This window comes from Poromitra crassiceps (assembly GCF_964638095.1).
Source record: "Poromitra crassiceps genome assembly, chromosome: 1".
Taxonomy (NCBI): Eukaryota; Metazoa; Chordata; class Actinopteri; order Beryciformes; family Melamphaidae; genus Poromitra; species Poromitra crassiceps.
The window spans coordinates 62,628,732-62,654,167 of NC_139623.1; the positions used below are offsets into that span (position 1 = coordinate 62,628,732).

General features: G+C 41.4%; 1 protein-coding gene across 2 annotated transcripts in view; it reads left to right on the top strand.

Annotated features, from left to right (window-relative positions):
* Nucleotides 1–25,436, top strand: part of LOC310786937 (glutamate receptor 1-like) — a gene marked incomplete at its 3' end in the record, with an annotated part of 287,668 nt that overhangs the window by 11,622 nt on the left and 250,610 nt on the right. The window contains exon 2 of one of the 2 annotated variants that reach the window (XM_083648279.1): nucleotides 18,888–19,022. In XM_083648279.1, coding sequence (XP_083504405.1) covers nucleotides 18,983–19,022 — 40 coding nt within the window. In that variant the 5' untranslated portion in view covers nucleotides 18,888–18,982. Of the gene's footprint in view, nucleotides 1–18,887; nucleotides 19,023–25,436 lie in introns of those variants that run through there. The other variant, XM_083648280.1, reaches the window with a different exon arrangement.

Genomic DNA, 25,436 nt, shown 5'->3' on the forward strand with positions numbered 1-25,436 from the left:
CTCTTTGGATGCAAGCTTACATCCAGGTTATGTATTGTGAGGTCGGCAGCAGCATACTGCCACACATAGGTAGTTAATTTAATTGTAGTATGGCCTCTCTAAGATACATGCATGTATCCTTTTCAAGGTGATCCGAGGTCCGCAGCATGCTGCTGCTACACATAGCTTCTATAGTCTGGCTGATGCATTCGCATGGGCGTTTCATGCTTGGCGTTGTCGAGTTCCGTTGTTTGGGGGATTTTGCTTGCTCTCCCTGCTCGGCGTAACATGCTGCTGAGCCGAGTTCAGGGAGAATTAAATTAATTAAATATTAAATTAATTATAAGAGCGGAGCCTTCAACGCCAAACATAAATGTATGCATTATATTCATTTATGCAATAAATGGTTAATTCTATGACTTGAATGTTCTTGAATGAAATGAAGCCTGCGTTAGTTCATTCAAGACATGATGTCATAGGCTACGCCCCAGCTGTACCAGCTGACAGCCTCTGTTTAGTTCACCGTTTAACCAATTCTCCAATCACAGTCATTCTCACAACAAGGTGGTCCGTTTAAATATGGCAGCCTCTCACTCACTGATCTGTTCCCCACCTTGCTGATCGTTGCGGCTGCTGGCAACACTTTGCCCCCTCCACCCCAGCCTCCACCTTTTAGATCAAATGCTATCATGTATTGTAGCTCTGGAGTCTGCATGGCTCAAAAAAATGAACATGTTTCCATGTCTTGCTTTTAGGCTCCCTCTTTTACTTTCTATGGTTTAAATGTATCTGGAATATTTTATTCCCATGGGGGATTTTGCTTGCTCTCCCTGCTCGGCATAGCATGCTGCTGAGCCGAGTTCAGGGAGAATTAAATTAATTAAATATTAAATTAAATATTAAATTAATTATAAGAGCGGAGCCTTCAACGCCAAACATAAATGTATGCATTATATTCATTTATGCAATAAATGGTTAATTCTATGACTTGAATGTTCTTGAATGAATTATCGATGCATCTCGATGCATCTTAAATCGATGCATCACTTTTTTCCGCAATACATGATTTATTTTTTCTCACTTTCTTTTTTCTCACTGTGTGGCTACTTTTAAAATAAAAGTGCATTTGGAATTGCATTGTATTATGATCCATAATTAAAATAAACAACTGCATGTACTTCCATTATATTTTATTTCATTATATATATATATATATATATATATATATATATATATATATATATATATATATATATATATATATATATGATGTTTTTTTAATAATCGATTTTTGACATTTGTGAATCGATGCAGAATCGTGCACGTCCGCATCGCGATGCATTTTATAATCGATTATTTTTGACACCCCTACTCCATTAGAAACTAATAAAAAAATGGTGATAACGAATATTGGTGTTGATGGAACGATATTCCATTTGAAACACATCAAAGGGTTGCCGCGCTGCGCAGTTACGCAGTGGATAATATCCCCATGCGGTGTTATATATGTCCCAAAGCATGCGCTTACTAATTAGACGTTTCGTTCATATAGGCTATAACTAAACATATTTGTTTCTTTAATAGGGTAGGGATGTTTGAGATTTTAATTCTAGCCTATTTCAATAGCCTATATCAGAATTGTCCACTCGGGTTAAGCCATTGACTCCGGTCACGCCATCCACAATGTGGAGAAGCATGGTACACCATACACCTGTGTCTGTGCTTAGATTCCAGCGCAAAACTGGATGGTGGAGGCAGACGATAGCTTAAGACGCAGGGAAGATAGCATAAGAGGTGTGCAAACGATAGCGCCTGTATGACGATAGGGCCCTAAGTCTCTTTTTGAATCAGGTCATAACAGGTTTAATCGGCTCTGTGCACAAACGATAGCGCCTGTACGACGATAGGGCCCTAAGTCTCTTTTTGAATCAGGTCAGGTTTAATCGGCTCTGTGTTGCGATATGTCCACAGATTTGAGCGGCCGATGGACAAGAGCTGTGAAACCGAGGCAGATGTGTGTGCACCGGATCAGCGCTCCGTTAGTGCATGCATCATCCCCAGTCTAACCGTGACAGCATGGTCACATCTGCTTTACTGCACGAGGCTGTGGGCATCATCCCCAGTCTAACCGTGACAGCATGGTCACGTCTGCTTTACTGCACGAGGCTGTACCCACTGTGCTCGGGGTGCCTGGCTGTGACTGACCAAACATCAGTACTTCAGCCTGGCTGTGGTCGCTCCTGCATGCTTGGATGCACATTGCGTGCTTGCCCCAAATCCACTTCTGAGCCGACTCATAACATCACTGATGAAGACGTCCAGGTCTCTCTCTCTCTCCTCCTCTCACTTTCTCTCTCTATCTCTCCCTCTCTCTCACCTATCCCCCCTCTGTCTCTGAGACAGTGATTCTCAATGTTTTGTAATCCTCATTAGAGCCACAGACCCCAAATTGATGAGATTTTGTCTCTCACCCAAATCTGATAATATTTGTATTGGTTTGATTTTTTCCAGAATTCCATGAGTGTCTGTATTGTAGGTAACAAACTGTGATCTAACTCAGTGGTTCCCAACCTACGGTACGCGTACCGTAGGTGGTACTTGCGCCCCCTGCTGGTGGTACTTGGAAGGCTCTGTGAAAAAAATTTTTTTTTTTTTTTTTTTTTTTTTTTTTTTAGTTTTTGTGCAAAATCCATGGTGGTCATTAGTAGTAGTTTTCAAACATGTGAAAGTGAAATAATAATAATAATTATTAATATTATTGGCAGTGTTTCTCAAGGTAGGTGGTACTTGCGCCCCCCCTGCTGGTGGTACTTGATCCCTGGAATCCCAATGTTTAAATTATGAAATAAACCCAACTTTAAAATCAATTGTAAAACATGTTTATCTATCAAAATAATACTACGAATGAAAATAAACTTGTGATCATTGAAATTGAGGTTTATTTTGTTGTCTTGAGATTTAGAAACAAATATTTGTTTCTGACGGACACTATACCTGTTGCGCATGCACAATTACGTGCCCGCCCCGCATGGTTACACAAGTGGTGAACAAAGACGAGGAGGGATGTAAAAGGGCTGTAGTAGAGGAGAGCAGCAACGATGAAGCACAAGGAGGTGAAGACAGCAGTCAACCCAGCACAAGTGCAGCTGCTGCAGGTTGCACATAGGCTGCAGGTTGGAATAAATTTGCCTCCTGCATGAACTGTGCATAGCTGAATAGACTGTATTATAACGTCGGTCATATGGTGGTACTTGGAGAGCCAACTACTTTCTCAGGTGGTACTTGGTGTAAAAAGGTTGGGAACCACTGATCTAACTATCTAACTAATTGTGTCTTCACAGCAGTAAATTAAACAATGGTGACTGAAGTTTAACAATTCATCAATTTCCTGGGGACCGCCTGGAACCCCCTCAAGGACCCCTGGTGGTCCTCGGACCCAACATTGAGAACCACTGCCATAGACTATCACTATAATATTCTCATAGACTTCTATAGTCTTTTGGATGAGTCATTAAACCGAAGTCCTGACTCTCTGTGGTCAAAAACATCCCATTGGCACTCTTCACAAGAGTAGGGGTGTGACCCGGGACTGGAAGCCAGAGAAATAATGTCCGTTAGGGTACATAAATCTGAGACTTCTTTACAGAACTATTGGTCACCTTGTCTTGATAATCGCAAAAGGTGGAGCAATATATTGTGCGAGAGCCGTGGACACATCATGCCTTTGTAGCCCAGCCCCTCAAACCGCTCTACAGCCTCACCTGCTAAACGGCAGAGGTCCAGCATGGACTTTATGGACAGCTGTTTCACCACTTGTTCTTTTAACGGGAGTATGCAATTACATTTCTACAAGAAATAGCAACTGAAACCCCGGAATGGCCTACCTGGTGCCATTGTAAAAAAAAATATTAAAAAAGTTAAATAAAAGAAAATAGCCTACATGTGAATTTCACCAACGTAGTTGCTAATCTGTTAATTATTTTTATTTTCGCCACAGTCACAACAAATATTGAGTTAATGGGGCAGTTTTGTGTTTACATGTGTGGTAGCCTATTTAGTCAACTGGCTCAGCCTGGCAGAGTCAACGGGGACTATTTCTTGTCTCGGACTAACACACTCAGCAAAAACTTGTTATTTTGAGAGCAAATGGCCCCAAAATATGAGCACCTTTTGTTTATAGCCTGTATTTTGTTAGTAACTGTTGTATAATCTCAATATTACACTTGAGGGTGTACTTTACTGTGGTTATTGGTACTTCAGTGATGCGTACGGACCTCGGCTGAAGCCTTGGTCCTGCTGTATCACCGTCGTGCCAATAACCACTGCCCGTGGTAAAATGATAGAGCTGATGCTGCCATATCATTATATTTTGACTTGTTTTTTTAATGCTGCATTCTACAGTTAATCATTGAGTGCCAGCCACTTTTGGAAAACGGATGCTCCCAGTGCCAGAGTTTCAGAGCGTTTTCAGTGATTTCTCGAGGCCCACAGAATATTGTGTGATATTACTATGTAAACACCGAACACGCCCAAAGAACGATGAGACTCTCTTCTATCATCAGCAAAAAAAAGTTTATTGATATCATTTTCCGTTCTTTAGTTATCAGCCGGAGAAGATAGGTTGATTTCACCAAAAACAAAGGTTTCCATCTAGAAGCTGAGATAATGAGCCTTTTGTGAAATGAAGCATTTCAAGTAAATCACTGACTCTGAAGCTAATATTTTCTGACCTGAAACATCTGAACAGTAATTTCCTTCAATAAACAGCACCCCCACCCCTCTCAACTCCAAACTCCTCCTCCGTAGGAGTGTCTCTGATTGATTGAGTTTGATTGACTTTATTTGGTGAAATGTCAACAAAGATACAGGGGACAGACAATCACCGAGGATAAAAACACAATAAAGCCTGGCTATAATAAGCACTGGCTTATTTCCATTGCGGTCCTCAACAAACAACAGAGAGACAAAAACATCACACGATTGGGAATCACCTTCTATACTCAAATTAAGACTGTTACATTATTACTAGATTGAATAGGAATAATGGCACGCTTGAATATTATACAATACATAAACATTTGTTGTTACATGTAAGGAATTAACATACATAGAAAACAAGAAAAATTAGGATGGGGAGGGAGTGGGTTTGCTGGGAACCGGGGTTTAGCAGTGGGGAGGGGGGGGGGAAGCTCGTCCTCATTGGACTGGAGGCTATGTTATCGGCTCATAGCAGCATCCATGTGTCATGGCTCCAATACGCTGTGATCGAGAGAAGGGAGGGGGGGGGGGGGGTGAGCATCTAGTGGATAGTTGCAAGTGCTGATAGGCTGGACCGAACGGCATGAGGGGGGAGGGTAGATTGTGTGGGTGTGTGCGTGTCTGTTTGAGTGAGCGGAATGCGGTCAGGAATGTCCATAATATGTCCTTGTGTGCAGTAGGTCTGATAAGGGGGCCGTTTCTTTCCCGGATGGTAAGCGAAAACATTGCTATGGTTACAGCCTCGTCCAAAGTCCTTATCTTGCAGATGTTTAAGTAAAGGGTGAACTGTGGCTCCTCGTTTCCACAAGCCCCTCCACGGGGAGAATTTTCATACACCAACAGGCAGTTTAGGGAGTCCGAAAAAAATGCAATGATGGATAATTTGGTTATCCGAGTGGAAAGTATATTCCAAATCTTTCCCTCGGAGCTCATCTCTTCAACTTAAAACACTTCAGTCCCGTATTATGACTTCATTATCTCCAGAATCTCGTCCAACTTTCTGTTCACGTCTGCAAACATACAATCCATCTTTTGTATGCGTTCCGTTATAGAAATAGTCTGAGAGTTCACAATACGAGCCAAGTCGTTAATCATATTCATGATAAGGGCTATCTTTGGGCTTTCGTTTTTCCCCATTACCATGCAAATTTTATGATAGACGACTGCGATGCCAATTCCCATCAGCAAATGTCCAGCTATCATGAATGCGAATAGGTAAACATCTTCGACGTCCTCAACGGTCAAAATGGCAAGGCATAGAGTCTGCCATTTCATCCATCCGTCCATCACATACATTACCCAGCTGAAAACGTGCCATCTGGGCATTTTGGCTCCCCGGAACCAGCGTGCTTCGTGGAGATAATCTTATCAATTGGTGGCTCTGCTCGCTCTGCTGCCTGCTATGGCAGGCTCTGCTGCCTGCGGATCCACTTTCGGATGGCGGCCGCTCGTCGGGGAGTCTGGATCGGGCTCGCTGAGTTCATCTGCGTTTCTGGGGTTTCGGTTGTGAGCTGGGATGAAGCTGCATCCGATTCTAGGCTTTCTGCTGCGCGTTTCAAAGTGCCTGCACCCAGAGTCTATTTTCGGAGCGCTCCGCCTTGTGCGCCGGCTCCCAGCGCGACACCGAAAAGCCAAACCATTCTCATGAGAATGGTTTGGCTTTGGTTTTCTTTTCTGGCGGCTAATCGTGTGGAGAAACTATGCAGCAGAGACAGAGGGGCTCAGTGGTGGGAGCGGATTGGCTGCTGTTCGCAGCTAACGTTAGCTCCAGCCAGAGCAATCTGTGCCGCTCTGGCTCATGCATCGGTTTCTCTTTCATCACGGCTTTTTCTGCTGTTTTTCCTCAACTTTCTCTAATCTGGAGAGCACTGTCGCCACCTAATGGGTCCGTAAAATAGGTTATACACCTTCAATAGCTCCAATATTTTTTACAGGAGATGCATGAGGCTTTGATCCACGTCCCACCGTCAAAAAACGCAATTGACGACTTTAGTCGTCATTGGCACTCTACGTTACTATTTGAATTGACGACTATAGTCGTCATTGGCACTCAATGAGTTAAATGTGTTACAGCTGAATGTAAAATGTTAGACAGCACCCACGGTAAAGTACACCCTCTCGTGTAGTATTGCTTAACTCAGTGTTTCCCATACATAAAGGAATTTGTGGCGGGCCGCCACAATAATATTTTGACCGCCACAATAAGATGTTGACCAAAAAAATTTTTTTATTTTTTTTTATTTTTACAGTGCACCTGAACGCAACATGCAAGATATCCGCTGAATAAGTGTCCAATAAATGTTCATGTCATTCTGGCCAATACTTCTGTTATAGCATTTCAGTCTGGAATATGGAATATCTTTCAATAATCTATGATTTAGCTGCTAAATTGTCAAATACCGCCATCTGCTCACTACCCAGGCACTTATGTATGTACTTAACCTAACTAACTTAACCTAACTAACTATCCGGTGTGCACAACACTGTCAGCCTAAACTCCGGCTGACACCCCAAAAACCTACAATCCGCTACAGAAAAATGTATATTGTTTGTTTATTAACTGGCCCCTCGCCTTCTATCATTTCACGAAAGTGGCAAAGCAAGTTGAGTATCCCTGACCTATAAGGAGAAATGTAGTTTGTCATTGTAAACCCACAGCACAGTAATGATGACATGTTCTTCATAGATCTAGCCTTTTAATTTTGCTCTTAAGCTTTCTCAAAGTACACCAAATTCATGCATTTTACTTTAAAATGTTTAAAAAAATCTCGCCGGGGGGGGATGCCCCCGCACCCCCCTAGGGGGTCTGCGGTCCCCCACCACAAATACTCAAAATCCTGTGGGAAACACTGCTTAACTAGTGCACATTAAGTGTACAGCAGGTAAATGACCAACTGCGATGAAGAATATAGTGTGACATTAACCGAGAGCAGAGAAAACACTCACAGCTGCAGAAGCAACCTTCAGGGTCTGCATGTAAAGTCTGCACGTAACTCTCTCTTGCAGCTGCAGAAGCACCCTTCAGGGTCTGCTAAAGTCTGCACGTAACTCACTCTCACTCTCACTCTCTCTCTCTCTCTCTAAAAAAAAGAACTCACATGAGTGTGGTGTTTAAGGCCATCTGTAATCTGTCGCTACAAAAGAAATAAACTGGGTGTGTATTACTCATTGTATTACTGGGCAGACATGTAACTAAATTTGCAGTCTGGGCCATCTTACACAGCCTATGTGCTGTAACAGCGTGCTGCAGCTTATATTTTTATTTAGGCAAATGTCTCAAACATAGACTGATATCACAGGATGTTGGAGCTTATCTTTATCTGTATTGCTTATTTGACAGGGAGAATGCACATTAAATATATTGCACCACCAGAAATAGCTAGTAGCTAATTTGCATCTGTTGTCCCTGGGAAGACGGTGGCACAAAATTCTGAGCATAAGCACAATTACAAAATTGTGACACAATGCTGAAGAAGGCCTGTTTGGCTGAAACGTCCGTTGTTGCTGACTATGCCCAGATGATGGATTAAACCTTTAAAAGGACATTCAAATGTGCTGGCTGTTCTCTCTTATAAGTCATTATTCTGTGCCTTGCACCTGAGTTTTTAACGTTTGGTGAGTGTGCTCGCTACTACTGTGGTTGGACACTACTACTGGGCTGCCAATGTTAGGGCTCTAATGTTTTGGTGGCAATGGACTCCTGGTAATTTTACTCTCTGTGGCTGAAAATGGAGGCCAGCTCTATTGCCAACTCCTCTCTGCCAGCCGTATTATTTTCTGGCCTGGGACTTTACAAAATCTAAGTTTTGTTGTGAAAAACTTATTTTCTAAATCAGGTTAGGAGTGTTTTGAGTCTACCAGATGTTTCTGTCCACACGCCAATATGTTTCAATCACTCTTTTTTAGGGCTGGCACGGATCACGGATAATCCGTGACCCGTGCGGATCAGCCCCCACGGTTCGGCAGAGATGGGAAAAGTACTGACATTCTGTACTTGAGTAGAAGTACAGGTACTTGTGTAAAAAACTACTCTGGTAAAAGTAGAAGTACTGATTAAATTATTTTACTCAAGTAAAAGTAAAAAAGTACAGGCTCTGAAATGTACCCAACGAGTAAAAGTAAAAGTATTTTTACCGTATCTTTCTGAATGACTGAACCTCACATCATAGAATATAATTTGAGGATAAAAGATCCCCTACAATTGTTTTACACATCTTAAAACTCTACTTTAAATAGTGTGCTATGGTTTTTCCACACAAAAACCCCCCCATTAAAATCATATCTAGTCCTCCATCAATATTTCCATGATATATGAATGTGCAAATAGGTAGACAAGTTTAACTGCTGGATACAAGGTGTCCCTTACAAAGTGCAGAATCACAATACTCGAGACTGATATGATACTGATACCTAATGGATAAGGAACTGAATGTCCACAGGTTGATCACATTCACAAATTCAAGGTTTATTATTAAGACAGAACTGTCTCTGGTGTTAGAAGAACACCACCATATTCCATATTAGCTGAATGTTGACAGTGCACAAACTGAATGTATGTGTTAGAACAACACCATAAGGTGCCATGCACGCAGGGAGCGGTTATTTAAAAAAGAAAGCTTGGAAAAGCCAGATTATTGGCAACTCTGGAAGCAGCGAGATGAAAATCCTCCTCTCCTGGGAGAAGACTCGAGGTGGGAGGAGTGAAGAGGAGCAGGGCACTTTTCCTGTTAAACTTTCCTCAGCTTTCAGCGCCCAGAGCGATGTGCTAAAAAAAACACCACCAGCTTTTAAACGCATGAAATGCTTCTTGAAAGAGATGCGCGCTAAGCGCGTACTTATAGAGAATGAATTGCAAAAAGAAGTGCTGGCTGTCTGCACGGCCCCTAATGTCTGCGTGTGTCTCCCCTCAGAGAAAATCCGTGTTTCTCTTCTTTGTGCTTCTTTGTCCACGCCCCGGAGGAGTGCCAAGTCATACTATTGGCGGAGCTGGAATGAGCTTTTATCAGCAGCGCTGGGAAACTCGTCTATTACTTCTGCTCCGTTCTCCCGTTTCTACTCGTTTTTAAATTACATTCTCATGCATTTAAACAAAAGTAACGAACCTGTTTTGAAAATGTACACAAGTAAAAGTACAGATACTTGTGTTAAAATGTAACGAGTAAAAGTAAAAAGTCGTCAGAAAATTAAATACTCAAGTAAAGTACAGATACTCGAAAAATCTACTTAAGTACAGTAACGAAGTATTTGTACTTCGTTACTTCCCATCTCTGCGGTTCGGCACGCGGTTCGGAACGTCGTGGTCCGCGGAAACCCACCCCCCACACCTTTCATTTCATTTAACGTTTAACGTTAGTGTATGATAACGCCTGCAGCGCAGCCAGACACAGACAGGCATCATGGCATGCACAAGTGAGCTTCCTCATCCCTTGTCGTCGCTGTAAAGTCTCTCTGAAGGCTGTGGCTAGTGGCTACTAAAGACAACAAACTTATTTCAACACCTCTGAAAAAGCACAGGAATGCGAGCAGCATGTTGCGGGCTGCACAAGATAGCGAGAGCCACAACACGCACACACACACACACACACACACACACACGCACACGTTTCACGGACACATTATCACCGGACGGTGAAATGTTGCCTTGGACACATAACAACAAAACAACACGTGGGGCCACCGAGTAGCATAACGTAGCATCAACGTTATGTTTCCAGACTCACCCGGTCTGGTCTGTAGCCTACCCGTGTCAAGTGACTACGTTAGCTAGCAACAGCCAGGAAGTTAGGCGCAGTGCCACCTAAAACAGGAAGTTGTTGTTCTGCCTTCAGAGTAAAAGCATAAATTGTGTCATGAGAAAAAAATATTTTTTGAGCTGTGCAGGGCAACAAATGGTTAGAGAAGTATAATAGTATTAAAAATTCAAATCGAAAATCTAATTTTGAGAGAAAAAATCTGATATAGCCTATATATTTTTTTTTTGCTGATCCGAAAAATCCGTGATCCGTGGCTCAAAATCCGTCACGCGATCCGATCCGTGGGTTTTCTGATCCGTCCCAGCCCTTTTGGCTCTATGGTCAGACAAAAACGTACATGCTTGGAGTGAGAGGAGATTGGTTTCTATCAGATACCTATACATAGATGGCCATTTTACATCCTGCTGAAGAGGAAGTTTGAGTTGCCCGGTACGCACTGGCTTAGATACCTGCAAGTCAGAAATTATGTTTGCTCCAAGATTCATACCTTTGAAGCGCTCCCAAATAAACATGCCTTTTTCGATGGTCTGCTGAGCCCTACTCACTCCATGAAGAAAAAAAACATCACATGGATGCAACTGGGACGTATCATCAGTGATGTACCCTGGGGTCATAGGATGTTTCGGGTCTCGCAACATCACCAAACATTTCATTCAGTTATGATGTTTCATCCCAGTTGAACTTGGTATCGATTTATCTGACATTATTTGGGAAAGGAGTCTGTCTGTGGTACAACTCTGCTCAGTTAATAGCAGACACCAGCTGATTAAATGTAAAGTTGCTCACCGTCTTCACTATTCCAAGCACAAGTTACACAAGTTCTTCCCTTCTGTCTCCGCACAAATGTGACAGGTGTCAAGTGTCAGAGGGCACACTATCTCATGCCTTTTGGTACTGCCCTTCACTAACGGGATTATGGGACAAAATATTTGACTAGTACTCTAAGGCTTACAAAATAACCAATCGGAGTCCTCTCTCAACTTCACTACAGCTGTGCAACAGTCTCTGACACAGGGGACAACTGTTGCAAAAAAACTCATTCTGAAGGAATGGAAGTCGTCCTCTTCACCTTCTTTCCAACTGCGGTTGACGGACATGACCTCTGTTATACGGATGGAGAGACTTAGGTTTCTGAGGACCAATTCACTTAACACATTCACTGCCAACAGTTTTTTTTTTTACTGTAGGTAGCTTCTGCCAAGGTTTTTTTTGAGGATTCTGGCTCATCTTTCAAGAGCCGAGGATTATTTTCTGCTAGGACTTTGTGAACACAAAATATCTCAAAATAACTAATAGAATGTGTGCTTTCTCTGTCTAAAAGAGTTAGTTTGTAGAGTTAGTAGTTATGTAGGCATTAGCAGTTGAATACAGCATGGTTTCAGCGTCTGAAAAGGAAAGCTGAGATAAATGCCTTTTTGTGAAATTCGATAGAACAGTCACTTTAACCATTTATTTTTGGCATCAGTAAGACATCAGACATCTAAACAATAGTTCTGAACAGTAATTTCCTCCATAACAGCACCCCCACCCCCCTCTCCTTCAAACTCCTCCCTCCGTGGGTGTGTCTCTGGTAGGGATGCAGCGGTTTCCGGTTTGAAGGTATACCCCGGTTTGAAAAAGTCACGGTATCAAAACCACTAAGATTTGCCGTCATAACTTCTCCACGGTATCAGCTGTTTCCCCAAAACAACGTGCCGGTTGCTTGCAGAGTGCAGCTTACGCGGCCCCTCCCCCTTGCTGCATGCCTACCTAGACGCACAGTAGTGAGGAGCTGCCCTTGACTGTGTTTACAACCGTGTGTGTGATAAAGCAGGAGAACGCAAGGAAGGACCCCCCTGAACTTTCCCCCCATCTAAAAAGACGACGTCGGCTGTATGGGAATATTTCAGCTATTGTAAAATCACAGATGGCCATAGCCTCAACGCGAGACTCATCAGAATGACTGATGAGTCTCGCGTTGAGCCTAGGATGACCAGGGTTTAGATCTGCGTGAGCACGACCCGTCGTTATTTGTCAAATTCAAGCTACATTAAAACGTTGTCTTGCTTCAACATACATCGCATTGGACATAAACTATTTCCACCCGCAGGTTTGAGGAGTAGCTAACAAACGTCAGATAAATGCTCTTTCTATGCTAACGTTACCTACTGAGGCAGCTAACATGGCTAATTAGCTAGCTAACACCAGCTATCTTTCTCCACTAACTAACGTTAACGTTAGTTGACTGAGCGAACGGCGCTGTACAGCGGGTCGTTATCAAAACGTATTGCACTGAAGAGAAGTAACATTAGAGAATGACGAAAGACTCCTCCAACCTGTCAGTGGAAAAGTATGCACAAACTTTGTGTGTGTGAGTGAGAGAGAGAGAGAGAGACAGAAACAGGGACAGAGGCTGTGTGTGTGTGTGTGAGAGGAAACAATAATTGTGTCCAGTGTTCACCCATTACAAAAGAGAAGCGTGTATTTGATATTATTATGATGTTTTAGTTTCACATCAAATTAATTAGATTAAATCGTTTACATTCATAAGTAAGAACAGTACTATATTAACATAGTATAATAACAAACTATATTAACACATACTTGCCAGTTAACTGTAATTACAGTTGGAGGTTACATTAACATTTTTTCTCAGTCCACAATTCAGCAAACTGTTAAAAATAAAATAAATTTTGTTCATTGGCATTTTTTACACATAAAGGTCCGCAATACCAGGATACCGTGAAACCGTGGTATTTTTGTCCAAGGTTATCATACCGTCAAAAACTCATACCGTTGCATCCCTAGTCTCTGGTGGCTTTCCAGCGTTTGTCACAAGCGAGTTTCTGCTGCCTGTCTGTGCTGCCTGGCTGCTGGCGGCCCCTCACGGGCGAGTCTGGATGGGGCTCGCTCGTTTCTTGGGGTTTCGGTTGAGAGCTTTGATGAAGCTTTGTGCGATTCTGGGCTTTATGCTGCGTGTTTCAAAGTATGTTGCACCCAGTCTATTTTTGGAACCCCCCACCGTTGTGCACCACCGTTGTGCGCCAGCGCGAAAGCGTTTTCGCCAAACCATTCTACAGTATGAGAATGGTTTCCTCACGCTTTTCCCTGCAGTTTTGGCTCGGCTTTCTCTAGTCTGGAGAGCACTGTCGCCACTTAGTGGGTCGGTGGAATGGGTTGTACACGTTCGGTGGCTCCCATATTTTTATAGGAGATGTAAAAGGGTTTGATCCACGTCCCACCGTCAATTTTTTTTTTTTTTTTTGACGAGATAACTCGTCGACGGCAGTGAACGTGTTAAAAAGTTTTCAGCCATTTGAGACCCATTTCTAGTCTACCTTGATGAGGTTAGGGGTGACGAGTGACTCGCCTGGCTGGTCTATCGATCCAATGCTTCGATACCAGTCTTGATTTCATACAGACGTAATACTTTCCCCCCAACACGATCTGTCTCTAAATCAGACTTAATCTCCATTCCCCTTGTGAAGCAAACGATACAAGTTCATACCAGGCTCTAAAAATATTAAAGCTGCACTCCTTAATGTTAGGTCGCTGTCAAATAAATCTCTCCTCATCAGTGATCTGATTACCAGTCATAATCTGGATTTAATGTTCCTCACCGCAACCTGGCTCGATATGAACAACAGAGTGGCTGTTCTGTCCGAATCAGCACCGCCTAATTATAGCTTCATTGACACTCCCAGAGCTGATAAGAGGGGGGGGGAGTAGCGATTGTCTTTTCTGATATGTTTCAATGTAAGCAGGTAACATTTGGAGACTTCTCATCGTTCGAATACCTTGCTGCTATTCTGAAATGCTCAACCACTGTGTTACTGCTGAATATCTATAGACCACCAAAATACTCAGCCAGCTTTCTCATTGAATTTGCTGATCTACTCTCCTTAATTTTCATGGAACATGACTGTATATCTATTGCTGGGGATTTCAATATTCATATTGATAACCCGACGGATAATTTTGCCAAAGAACTGAATATCTTACTTGATACTTTTGATCTGTCTCATCATGTTTCAGGGCCTACTCACAACCGAGGCCATACCCTGGATTTAGTTATTACTAGGGGCTTCAAGTCCTCTTCTGTGTCGACTATTGATGTTGCGTTGTCTGACCATCTTTGCATCTTTTTTGAAATGGAAACCTCCCCTGAGATCATTAATAGGTCACAAACCGTTAAAAGACGAGACATTAATGCAGGCACCAGCGCGCTGTTTATGGAGACATTTTTTTTATCTCCTCCCACATCAGCTTCTGTCAATGACATTCTCGATAACTTCAATTCAACAATTCTGAATACTATTGATAGTGTGGCGCCTGTTAGGTTAAAATTGCTGTCTGGCAAGATTAAAGCACCCTGGCAAAATTCTGCATCCGTTAGATGCAAAAAGAAAGATTGCAGGAAAGCTGAGCGTAAATGGCGGAAAACTAATCTTCACATTCACTATGATATTTACAAAGAAAGCCTTCACTCCTACAACCTCGAACTGAAAAGGTCGAGACAATCGTTCTTTTCCGAGATAATTAACAAAAATGTGAACAATGCACGCACTCTATTTGCCACAGTTGATAGACTGACTAATCCGCCTCTCTGTGTAGCACCTGAATTCCTCTCTACTGTCAAATGTAATGAGTTTGCTGCCTTTTTTACGGATACAATTATTAATATCAGGCAGGCTATTAGTGGCTCCACACCAAGAAATGCTGTGACATCATCTTACCCGTAGATCCCTAGTTCGATAAATTTGTCCCAGTTCAGCGTTATCGACCATGACATCTTAGTGGAAACTGTGCAAGGCCTTAAATCATCTTCGTGCTGTCTCGATACCCTTCCAACAAGCTTTTTTAAAAGCGTTTATAACTGTCTGTCGTCGGACCTATTGCAAATAGTTAATAGATCCCTTTTGACCGGCACTTTTCCTGAGTCCCTGAAAACTGCAGTTATTAAACCCCTACTAAAAAAGCGTAGCCTTGATGCATCGGTAATCAGTAACTACAGACCAATATCTAATCTCCCCTTTATAGCCAAAATAATTGAAAAGGTTGTTTACCTACAACTCAATAGATTCCTAACCTCAAATGATCTCCTAGATAAACTCCAATCAGGCTTTCGCCCCCATCACAGCACAGAAACCGTGCTTACTAAAGTCATAAATGACATCAGAATGAACACAGACTCAGGCAAAAATTTGATTCTAGTGCTACTGGATCTTAGTGCTGCATTTGACACTGTTGACCACTCAATTTTATTGGACAGACTGGAAAACTGGGTTGGGCTATCGGGTACGGTCCTCCAGTGGTTCAAGTCCTATCTTCAAGACAGGAAGTACTTTGTCTCCATTGGCAATTACACATCTGACCTAACTAGGATGACTTGTGGGGTGCCTCAAGGATCCATTATGGGGCCCGTTCTCTTCAACCTTTATATGCTCCCTCTAGGCCTAATTATGCAAAAAAACAAAGTAGCCTATCATAACTATGCAGACGACACTCAGTTGTATATAACTCTTTCCTCAGCTGACTATGCCCCCATAGAATCATTGTGCCAGTGCATTGATCAAATAAATAACTGGATGTGCCAGAATTTCCTACAGCTAAACAAAGACAAAACTGAGGTGATGGTCTTTGGCCCCAAAGTACAAAGGCTTAAAATCACTGTACGCCTTGAGTCTCTATCCCTGAAGCCTAAGGATCAAGTCAAAAATCTTGGAGTTATTATTGATTCCGATCTCAACTTTAACTCCCACATTAAGTCAATTAGAAAATCAGCTTTTTATCATCTTAAAAATATAGCAAGAATTAGGGGATACATGTCCAGACAGGATCTAGAAAAACTAATTCACGCCTTCATTTATAGTAGGTTAGACTACTGCAATAGCCTTTTTTCTGGTCTCTCCAAAAAAGAACTTAGGCAACTTCAACTCATTCAGAATGCTGCTGCTAGAGTTCTAACGAAGACTAAGAAAGCTGATCATATCACTCCAGTTCTTAAGTCCTTACACTGGTTGCCAGTGTGTCATAGAATAGATTTTAAAATACTGTTATTAGTCTATAAATCACTTAATGGCCTAGGCCCAAAATACATAGCTGAATTGCTCCCACGCTACGAACCGTCTAGAACTCTTAGGTCAACAGCGTCCAGCTTATTAACTGTCCCTAGGATCAAATCAAATCATGGGAAGGCTGCATTTACCCACTATGCTTCTGCTAGCTGGAACAAATTGCCTGAAGACCTCAGATCTGCCCCAACCTTACTTACTTTTAAAAATAGACTAAAGACTTTTATGTTTACCGTCGCTTTTAACTGCTGACAGCTACTATGCAAACCCAATGAGTCCTCTATAAGTTTTTAGCTCTTTCTGCAACTGCTGCGCCTGTTGCTTAATGCACTTTTTATACTCTTTTTTTTTAGTTTTGTTGTGATGCTTTTAAATGTCCATTTTATGAAGTTGCTTAATGCACTTTTTATACTCTTTTTAAAGTTTTGTTGTGATGCTTTTAAATGTCCATTTTATTCTCTTCTTTTCTTTTCTTTTCCTGTCAACCATTTTATGTGAAGCACTTTGAATTGCCTCTGTGTATGAAATGTGCTATACAAATAAACTTCACTTGACTTGACTTGACTTGGTTTCTCATGGACCCCTTCTGTGAGATCCCAGGAACAATATCTTTCACAAGCATATAAGCAGCACCTTATTGCGTTGGGGAAGCTACTTTGAAAGCATAGCTTAGGAAGCTACCAACTACTTCACCATGGAAGTAGTTGAAACTACAGCAAAGCTACCCTGGGAGAAATGTAGTTTAGGAAACTACAAGTTACACAGAAAAAGTAGTTCAAACTACTTTGTAAAAAAAAACATTCAATTGACAATGTACATTTGTGATATATGAAATAAAATATAATAGCCTACAAAAAAGCATAATGCCAGCAAGAATATGCCTTTCAATTGAGTTTATTGGAATCCAATACATTCAATGTTATACTTTTGTTGTTATACAAATCTGGTTCTTCTGGGTTTTGTTTTATCAGACAAATAAACAGTAAAGACTTGACTAAGGATTGGTTAAGGTTAGGGTAAGGATTAGGGATGTTCATTTTGAAAAATTTCCATAATCGAAAATCGGGAAAATTAACGATCAATTATATATATATATATATATATATATATATATATATATATATATATATATATATATATATATATATATATATAACAAAATGAATGCCTATGGCAGAAAATATGAAAGACAACGTGTTCTCCTCAATGAACTCTTTATTTCAATGTGTCTCCTCTCCAACACTCTGCTGTCCCCGGCGCATGCCGGTGTGAATTCCCCATGTTTAAAACAGTTTTGTTGGCACAAAGGCCCGTGCCCAGCCAGAAAACTAGAGACTATATGAAGCTCCACCTCACGTTAGTCGGCTGTGCAATGGAGTGGGGCGAGGAGGAACGAATTCCACCCAAACCTAGTCCAAAAAAATAAATAAAAAAAAATTAAATAATCGATAAAAATTCCACATGATCGATTCAATTCCTTAACGATCAATTATCGATTTTTGATAATTGATGAACATCCCTAGTAAGGATATCAGGGCAAGCCAATCAGAGGCAGCGTTGGTTTTGTGTCAAGAAGTACAGTAACGTTAGTGGGATCCTCGCTGCCTTCACGGTCTATGCTGCCTTCAAAGCAATCAGGGTGAAAGAAAAAGAGGCAGTCCTGTCAAAGGGGTTCTGTTTCAACAGTTATGGTAAAATAAAATAAATATGTATATTCCTTTCATTTTATTGCCCCAAATTGTAGTTTGTAGTTTGAGTAGTTAAACTACACAAAAATGTCCAAAAAGTAGTTTAACTACTTGGCTCACTACCGAAATATGAATGTACGGTAGTTGAACTACCAGCAATCTACTGCAAACTGTAGTTAAACTATGTAGTTCAACTACATGTAGTTAGTACACTACTCCTCAACACTGCTTATGCAGCTGGTAATATTGAATGTCAATAATGTTTTTTTCTTCTTCTTTCTTTCTCGTGTCTGAGCGTGTTTGTCTTATTTGTGCATTGTTTTGAAAAATTGTAAATAAAATATTGAAAAGAAAATACATTGCTAAGAACTGATGGCTAATAGGTTGTTCCATTGCAACATCAGCGCACAGCAAATCCGCCATTTTGGCCTGAAGAAGACTATACTGTAATGACGTGAGGAAAACAACTGCCTACAAAGTGCTGTACAAAATAACCTCTTAATGGCCTGTGTTCTTTCTGTCATGGTTCTGAGCTGTTTCCCATTGGAGAAAGGAGGCATTTTCATGACAAAATGGCAGCAGCACTGTTGTCAAAAACGCTTTGGCTTATACGTATTCTGTCTCTGTGTTGATGGGTGTGTCTGTGTGTCTGACAGGAGGCCTCTTCCCCACCGGCTCTCATGAGTATGAGGTGTTCCGCTTCGCCCTGGCTCAGCACCAGGATGCCCCCAAACTGGTACCACAGGTGGACATGGTGGACACAGCCAGCAGCTTCGCCATGACCTACGCCTGTAAGTCCAGCTTTAAGCTCATCTGAGTTTATGTTTGTTTATGTTTATGTTTATTTATTTAGCACACATTAAAACAGTGCAAGGAGGGAACGAAGCCCACAGGGCTTGTACGGAGTTCCACCCCTATCAACAATCATAATCGTACAATCATAATCATGTAAAAAATAATCATATAAAAAAAATTACAAAGTTACAATAGGCTAACAGAAAATTAGACTATTGACATCCCCAGGCTAACACAATGACTTATGCAGATAAATAAGGAGACAAGGTACAAAGCAGAGCGTAGCAGATGGAGGAATAAGGAGACAATATACACAGATCGGAGAAGGGCACACAAAAGAAGGCAAAAGAAAAACAAGGAACGTGACAATGGCAAGGGCAGAGAGGGAGTTGGATTGATGGTTGGATGATTCATGTATGGATAAGATGCTTTTTAAGATGCTTTTTAAAGAGTGAGTGAGAAGCGTTGGGTTTGTGTATGGATGCTCATGGTGAATTTTGTCACAAAGGTTTGCAACATTAAAAACACAGCAACTGTCTACAACTTTTCATAGTTGTAAGAACAGTTGGAGTAAATCTCCCCTTTTTTAAGGGAGTTTTTTTAGCTCCTACTTCAAGTAAGGTACTTTCCCAGCACAAGAGGAAACTTTTCATGGTCGAGATGTAAGTGTAGGTCGATTGGTCGAACCCAGTGGGCAAGCCCACCCCCTTCCCTCTGAGGATGCTGAAGTGAATTGAAAAGCTGTAGTTCCTCGAATGGCCACTAGGCGTCGGGGGCGGTAGGCATTCCCCTCATGTTAAAATGCCCGACTTTGTAACATGATTAAACATATTTCCAGTTCTTACCTGTAGCTATTTTCACCTTTTCATAACAACTGTAGGGGGGTAAATTTTTATATAACTCGCCCGTTTGGAGTCAAATAGATGATAGAAAAGGGGGTGATTGACAGATCGCCTGTCCAGTGATCACGCAGCTTGCCGATCACGGACCAGTAGAAGGCGGAGCTGCAGCTCTGGGAACCTCCCATCTCACGTGAGGTGCGGAAGGACTCAACCCATTCCCTCCCACTCTGCTGACGAAAAATCAAGATGGTGACACCCACCGTTTGACGATAGATACGTCCATATTATTTATGTCTATGGTCGAACCTCTAGAAATGCCCTGACGTGGTAGTACAGTATCACCACTGTTAACTTTTTGTTGTTGTTGTTGTTGCAAGTGTTAGATAGCTAATTGTTAGCCAAAGTAGTATCAATCCCCAGTGAACTCCAACTTGCTTTTGTGTGAAGCTACTAGTAGGGCTTTCTACAGTATGTTCCTATTAGTGGTGCAAATTAGGGCTGGGCGATATGGCCTCTAAAGAATATCGCAATGTTTTTCGGCTATATCGCGATACACGATATACTGTATATCTCGATATTTTTGAAATCTCTCATAAATGCTCAATTTAACCCTTCAGGGTTCATACACATTTTGACCAATGGATTTCCATGACTTTTCCATAAGTTATTAACCTGTATTTTATGCACACCTGGGGTAAAAAAGAAGAAGAAAGAAAGGGCAGATAGTGAGCAAAGATGGACGATTTAATATTCCATAGCTCTGACCTAAGCAAATCTGACATCACTGTGAACACAAACAACACTTCTGATATAATATGATTGTTTTAGTAAAGTGTATCACTCAATAGTCAATACAAAAAGTAATGGCTTTTATAGAACCGAAAGCCTAGCTGCTTAGTCTGCAGATAAAACATAAAAAATTACATTTAGACTCTTATTGGCATGACGGCAACATATAAGCGGTCTGAATTTTGCATTGGGGCCAGTTCTATAGTGAGGCATGGAAAGCCTCACTATATAGTAGGGTCATCTGTGGCACTTCCGTGACCGTGGAGAGCGAAGGTCCGTTTCTCAATGGATTTGTCATCTAGGAGGGTTAATAAACAAATTTAGCCGGGGCGTATTTTTAAAAAAGGCGGGGAAAATATTTGAGAGACCAAAATCCAAAATGGCTGCTGTGGAAATGAACTTTTTAATGCTTTGACCTACAATGATGCACAATACATGGTTTCAGAGCTTATTCTGGTCAAGGAATACATATTTGGTGTTTATATAATGATTTGACCTATTTTTGACCTTCAAATCCAAGATGGCTGCCAATTTTGAGGCAGTTTTTTCAAAATCGTCATAGAGCCTTCATATTAGGCTTGAATGACAGGTCTTCTCATGATGAGTTGAATAATATACAGTATAAGTACACAGAAGTAATCTCTGAGGTCAATAAAGTCAATGTTTGTGTGTAAACAACAGTTGCTGATTTGCGGTTTCCCATTAAATAGGGTAGGCTACTGAGAATATGGTGTCCAGTTCATCCCATCACATTTTCATAATGAACCAAAAACAATTTTGCACTATAGCCTAACATAAAATAGTATTCTGTATGCAAAGCTAGCAAGGTTAGTTGCTTGAGCTGAATTTAAAGGTCAACTCAAAACAAACAATGAAATTAACTTTGAAATTAAAACTGAATCCTAGGCTACTAAATTTCATCAGCACACAGTAAAGGAAACTTGTCTTTGAACTCAGCTGACTGTCTAGTCCTAATCCCTGTTGTGCAATGTCCCTTTTCAGTGAAGTTTTAGTTTTTGTTAAGAGTATGGACTTTTAATCTTGACCTTGTTGGTAGGCAACGGCCCTTTTTCAGTCAAGCATTTTCAGATTAGCTCAGTCAGTCTGTGAAGCAGTCAGTGTCAGCACTTGCGCGAGCTCGCTTTTTCTCTAACTAATGTTAACATTACACACTTTAAGAGACTTTGTTTGAGGATATCAACATTATTCACTAGTCTAAAGATAGTTCTACCATCAAGAACATATAAAACAAAAGCAAAAACAATTTTTATTTGCAGAAGTCATCATTGATATTTGGTGTTAGCTAACGTTAGGTAACGTTATTATTTTTAGCTAAAGTTAATGTTATCTGTCTCCACACTTCTGTCAACTGACATATGCATTTGCTTTTGAAAATAAACAGCCTGGCTTGCTTAAGCATAACTGAAGATTAAATAGAAATATAACATGACGAATGCATGTACCGATTGGTTGCCCCATCTTCCCAGGAGGTGGTGGTGTAAACATCATCAAATTTATCAAGTCCTGACCAGTCTTGGGCTTTTAATTGTAAGCTGTCCCATTTGCCTTGATTTATTGTATCGGTGGGCTTGCAAGGCTTGTCACATTTTAGGACACATTCATAGGACATTGTGTGCTTTGTCTTTCATTGGGAGGGAAAGCAACTCGCTATTATATTACTGTTATATTATATTGCTGTTATACGCTGTTTATTTTCAAAAGCAAATGCATATGTCAGTTGACAGAATTGTGGAGACAGATAACATTAACTTTAGCTAAAAATAATAACGTTACCTAACGTTAGCTAACACCAAATATCAATGATGACTTCTGCAAATAAAAATTGTTTTTGCTTTTGTTTTATATGTTCTTGATGGTAGAACTATCTTTAGACTAGTGAATAACGTTGATAACCTCAAACAAAGTTTTCTTTTTCTTTTTCTTTTTTATATATTCCCCCCCCGATTTTTTATCCCATTTTTATCCCCCATTAGTGCTAACGTAATTTCTTTATCCTGGTTGCTACTCCACCCTCTGCCGATCTGGGGAGAGCCGAAACTGGCTCCATGCTTCCTCCGAGACATGGGCAGTTAGCCAGCCGCTTCTTTTCACCTGACAGGGGAAGCTTCACCGGTAGGACATAGCACGTGGGAGGTTCACACTATTCCAACCAGTTCCCCTCCCTCTGAACAGGCTCCCTTAACGACCAGAGGAGGAACCACATTAGCAACCAGGATATTGCATGTTTTTGGTGAAGGGGGTTCCTATATGAAGGAAACCCCCGGGAGGCACGGGGAGAACATGCAAACTCCACACAGAAAGGCCCTTTTGACGACCCCACCCGGGCGGTGGGCACTCGAGGACATGTGGACGGGCACGCATTCCTTCAGCGTTCACATCGTCCCAGGTGGGAATCGAACCCACGACCTTCGAGCTGTGAGGCGATAGTGCTTACCACTACACCACCGTACCTCCTTTTATATCCTCAAACAAAGTGTCTTAAAGTGTGTAATGTTAACATTAGTTAGAGAAAAAGCGAGCTCGCGCAAGTGCTGACACTGACTGCTTCACAGACTGACTGGGCTAATCTGAAAATGCTTGACTGAAAAAGGGCCGTTGCCTACCAACAAGGTCAAGATTAAAAGTCCATACTCTTAACAAAAACTAAAACTTCACTGAAAAGGGACATTGCACAACAGGGATTAGGACTAGACAGTCAGCTGAGTTCAAAGACAAGTTTCCTTTACTGTGTGCTGATGAAATTTAATAGCCTAGGATTCAGTTTTAATTTCAAAGTTAATTTCATTGTTTGTTTTGAGTTGACCTTTAAATTCAGCTCAAGCAACTAACCTTGCTAGCTTTGCATACAGAATACTATTTTATGTTAGGCTATAGTGCAAAATAGTTTTTGATTCATTATGAAAATGTGATGGGATGAACTGGACACCATATTCTCAGTAGCCTACCCTATTTAATGGGAAACCGCAAATCAGCAACTGTTGTTTACACACAAACATTGACTTTAATGACCTCAGAGATTACTTCTGTGTACTTATACTGTATATTATTCAACTCATCATGAGAAGACCTGTCATTCAAGCCTAATATGAAGGCTCTATGACGATTTTGAAAAAACTGCCTTTTAGAGCTCAAAATTGGCAGCCATCTTGTATTTGAAGGTCAAAAATAAGTCAAATCATTATATAAACACCAAATATGTATTCCTTGACCAGAATAAGCTCTGAAACCATGTATTGTGCATCATTGTAGGTCAAACCATTAAAAAGTTAATTTCCACGGCAGACATTTTGGATTTTGGTCTCTCAAATATTTTCCCCGCCTTTTTTAAAAATACACCCCGGCTAAATTTGTTTATTAACCCTCCTAGATGACAAATCCATTGAGAAACGGACCTTCGCTCTCCACGGTCACGGAAGTGCCACAGATGACCCTACTAATACGCCATCATATCTGTGTCGTTTCACTTTTGACTGAAAAATGATGCCTCTAGTCTAGATTAAAGAAAATACACGTATGTGATGTTGACATTTATGTAGTGTGACAACCTAGACTTGTCCCCGGACCATACGTTTCACAACGATACAGACACACCCCCGGATACACCCATCTACTTACGGATTCGTTCCCGTTCGCGCCATTATTCAACTCCCTTCCGCATAAGTTCATTCAGTTTTTCTTCTGAGAGGAGGAAGGAGGAAAAAGCGAGAGGTGCGTCGCCGCCGGAGCAGCACGCTCAGATGGGACATCAAACAAAAAGTAAGGCTGTTTAAAGTAAAGCTGGTCACACTGTTTATCCACCTGCCACTGAAGCCGTCCTCCGTGCCTTCAACAAACTCTTGTTTTCTCCCAGATCGCTCCATTGCCTCTCTGCTCGGATGCTCTCCTTTCAGCTCTCTCGCTGTTTACCCAAGCCACTGAAGCCAGCGTCACTCACCCACCCGCAGCAGCAAAACCCGTTAAGGATTCGCGGACTGCATATTGGACTGACTGACAGACTGTAAGTGAGAAAAGCTATTCTTACTTGACCGGGTTTTGTGGATTCTTTGCTTTGTGTTGGGTTGTATTAATAAGCTGAACTGAATTGAATTGCACTGAATGTAATTTCCTTGTTTCACCAGGGCTTTTTTGCTGGGAGCACATAACCTGTGAAAAGAAAACCTGTAAATGGAATGGATTACTTTTTGTGGTACTATGAACCATTGAACTGACTGGATGGGTCGGGTGTAAATCCTGGACTGGATTACCTGGGTGAACTGAGGGATATGGACTGGAAATGAACTTTTCCCTGAAACTATTTCTTGCACAATATATACTGAAACTGAGTTTGTTGGGTGTGGTCTGAAATTATTTGAGTGTTTCTGTGTTTGCCTTTAATGTTTGCCTTTAATGCATTTGTTCTTGCTGGGTTGAACTTTGTTCATTCAATGTGCTGGGTGTACATGTTGTTTTGTGTGCACCTTTGTGAGGTTTGGTAAGACTGAATGACACAACCCTGACTTAACTCTTAAATGCTAGGAGAGAGACCTGGCTGGCACCCCTAACAAAGTAATACAGAAAAAAGAAGGAAGGATAAGTCAAAGTCAAACCGTCACAGTAGGCTATGTGCGCATTCGTTTTCCTTATAGATCATGACTGCCCCGCAGCTAGCTACGTTAGCTTGCATGTAACGTTAGCGTTAGTTGCTTTTGGAGACACAAACCCTGGACGTTTCATTTTGAGTAATGCATGAGGTTCTCTATGGTTTACGCCAGCTCTGGG